This window comes from Nematolebias whitei, chromosome 3 (genome assembly GCF_014905685.2).
Source record: "Nematolebias whitei isolate Nwh7 chromosome 3, NemWhi1, whole genome shotgun sequence".
Taxonomy (NCBI): Eukaryota; Metazoa; Chordata; class Actinopteri; order Cyprinodontiformes; family Rivulidae; genus Nematolebias; species Nematolebias whitei.
Genome location: NC_056500.1, coordinates 690,930 through 691,480, shown reverse-complemented (window position 1 = coordinate 691,480; position 551 = coordinate 690,930). Strand labels below are relative to the sequence as shown.

Genomic DNA, 551 nt, shown 5'->3' with positions numbered 1-551 from the left:
CCCTCCAAAAGTTACGTGTTAGCCAGGTGAGTGGGGCTCGGTTCTTTGCCAGATGTTTTATTTATGTCGATTTTTCACCTCCGTCTGTTCTGTGCTCCCGTCAGGCTCCTGGACTACCCTACTCTGAGATCACATGACCATCAGCCAACCCTACGCCCCGCCCCTCCCGACGTGCTCCTCCCCTCAAGATGTTGCCTCACCAGCGCAGTCTAGACCTGCCCATTGAAATCACCCCACCATGCCCCGCCCACCACCCCGGAGGACGACGACCTCTGCGGCGAGTCAAATCCACTCAGGTGTGAAGGCTCGCCCACCACCCGGCTCGTTCCTGACGCCCTGAGCGGTGGGAGACGGAGACCTGTCCTCCACACCTGTCTGTTGTCCTCCAAGATGGCCTCTGTTTGTGTTCTGGGCGTGAGAAGAAGCCAGAGCTGTTAAAGCAATACGACATCCCATTTCCTTTCAAAGCTTCAGCTGAGACTCTGACTGTTGATTTCTCCAATCAAATATATAAAAACATGAACTAAGCTGTGACTGAGCGGAGCGTCACA

General features: G+C 54.8%; 1 protein-coding gene across 1 annotated transcript in view; it reads left to right on the top strand.

Annotated features, from left to right (window-relative positions):
• The window catches only part of LOC119430351 (phospholipid phosphatase-related protein type 2-like), a 77,098-nt gene extending 76,851 nt beyond the window's left edge, over positions 1 to 247 (top strand). The window contains exons 5-6 of the mRNA XM_037697757.1: positions 6 to 26; positions 105 to 247. Coding sequence (XP_037553685.1) covers positions 6 to 26; positions 105 to 137 — 54 coding nt within the window. The 3' untranslated portion in view covers positions 138 to 247. The remainder of the gene's footprint in view (positions 1 to 5; positions 27 to 104) is intronic.
• The last annotated feature ends 304 nt before the right edge of the window (positions 248 to 551 follow it).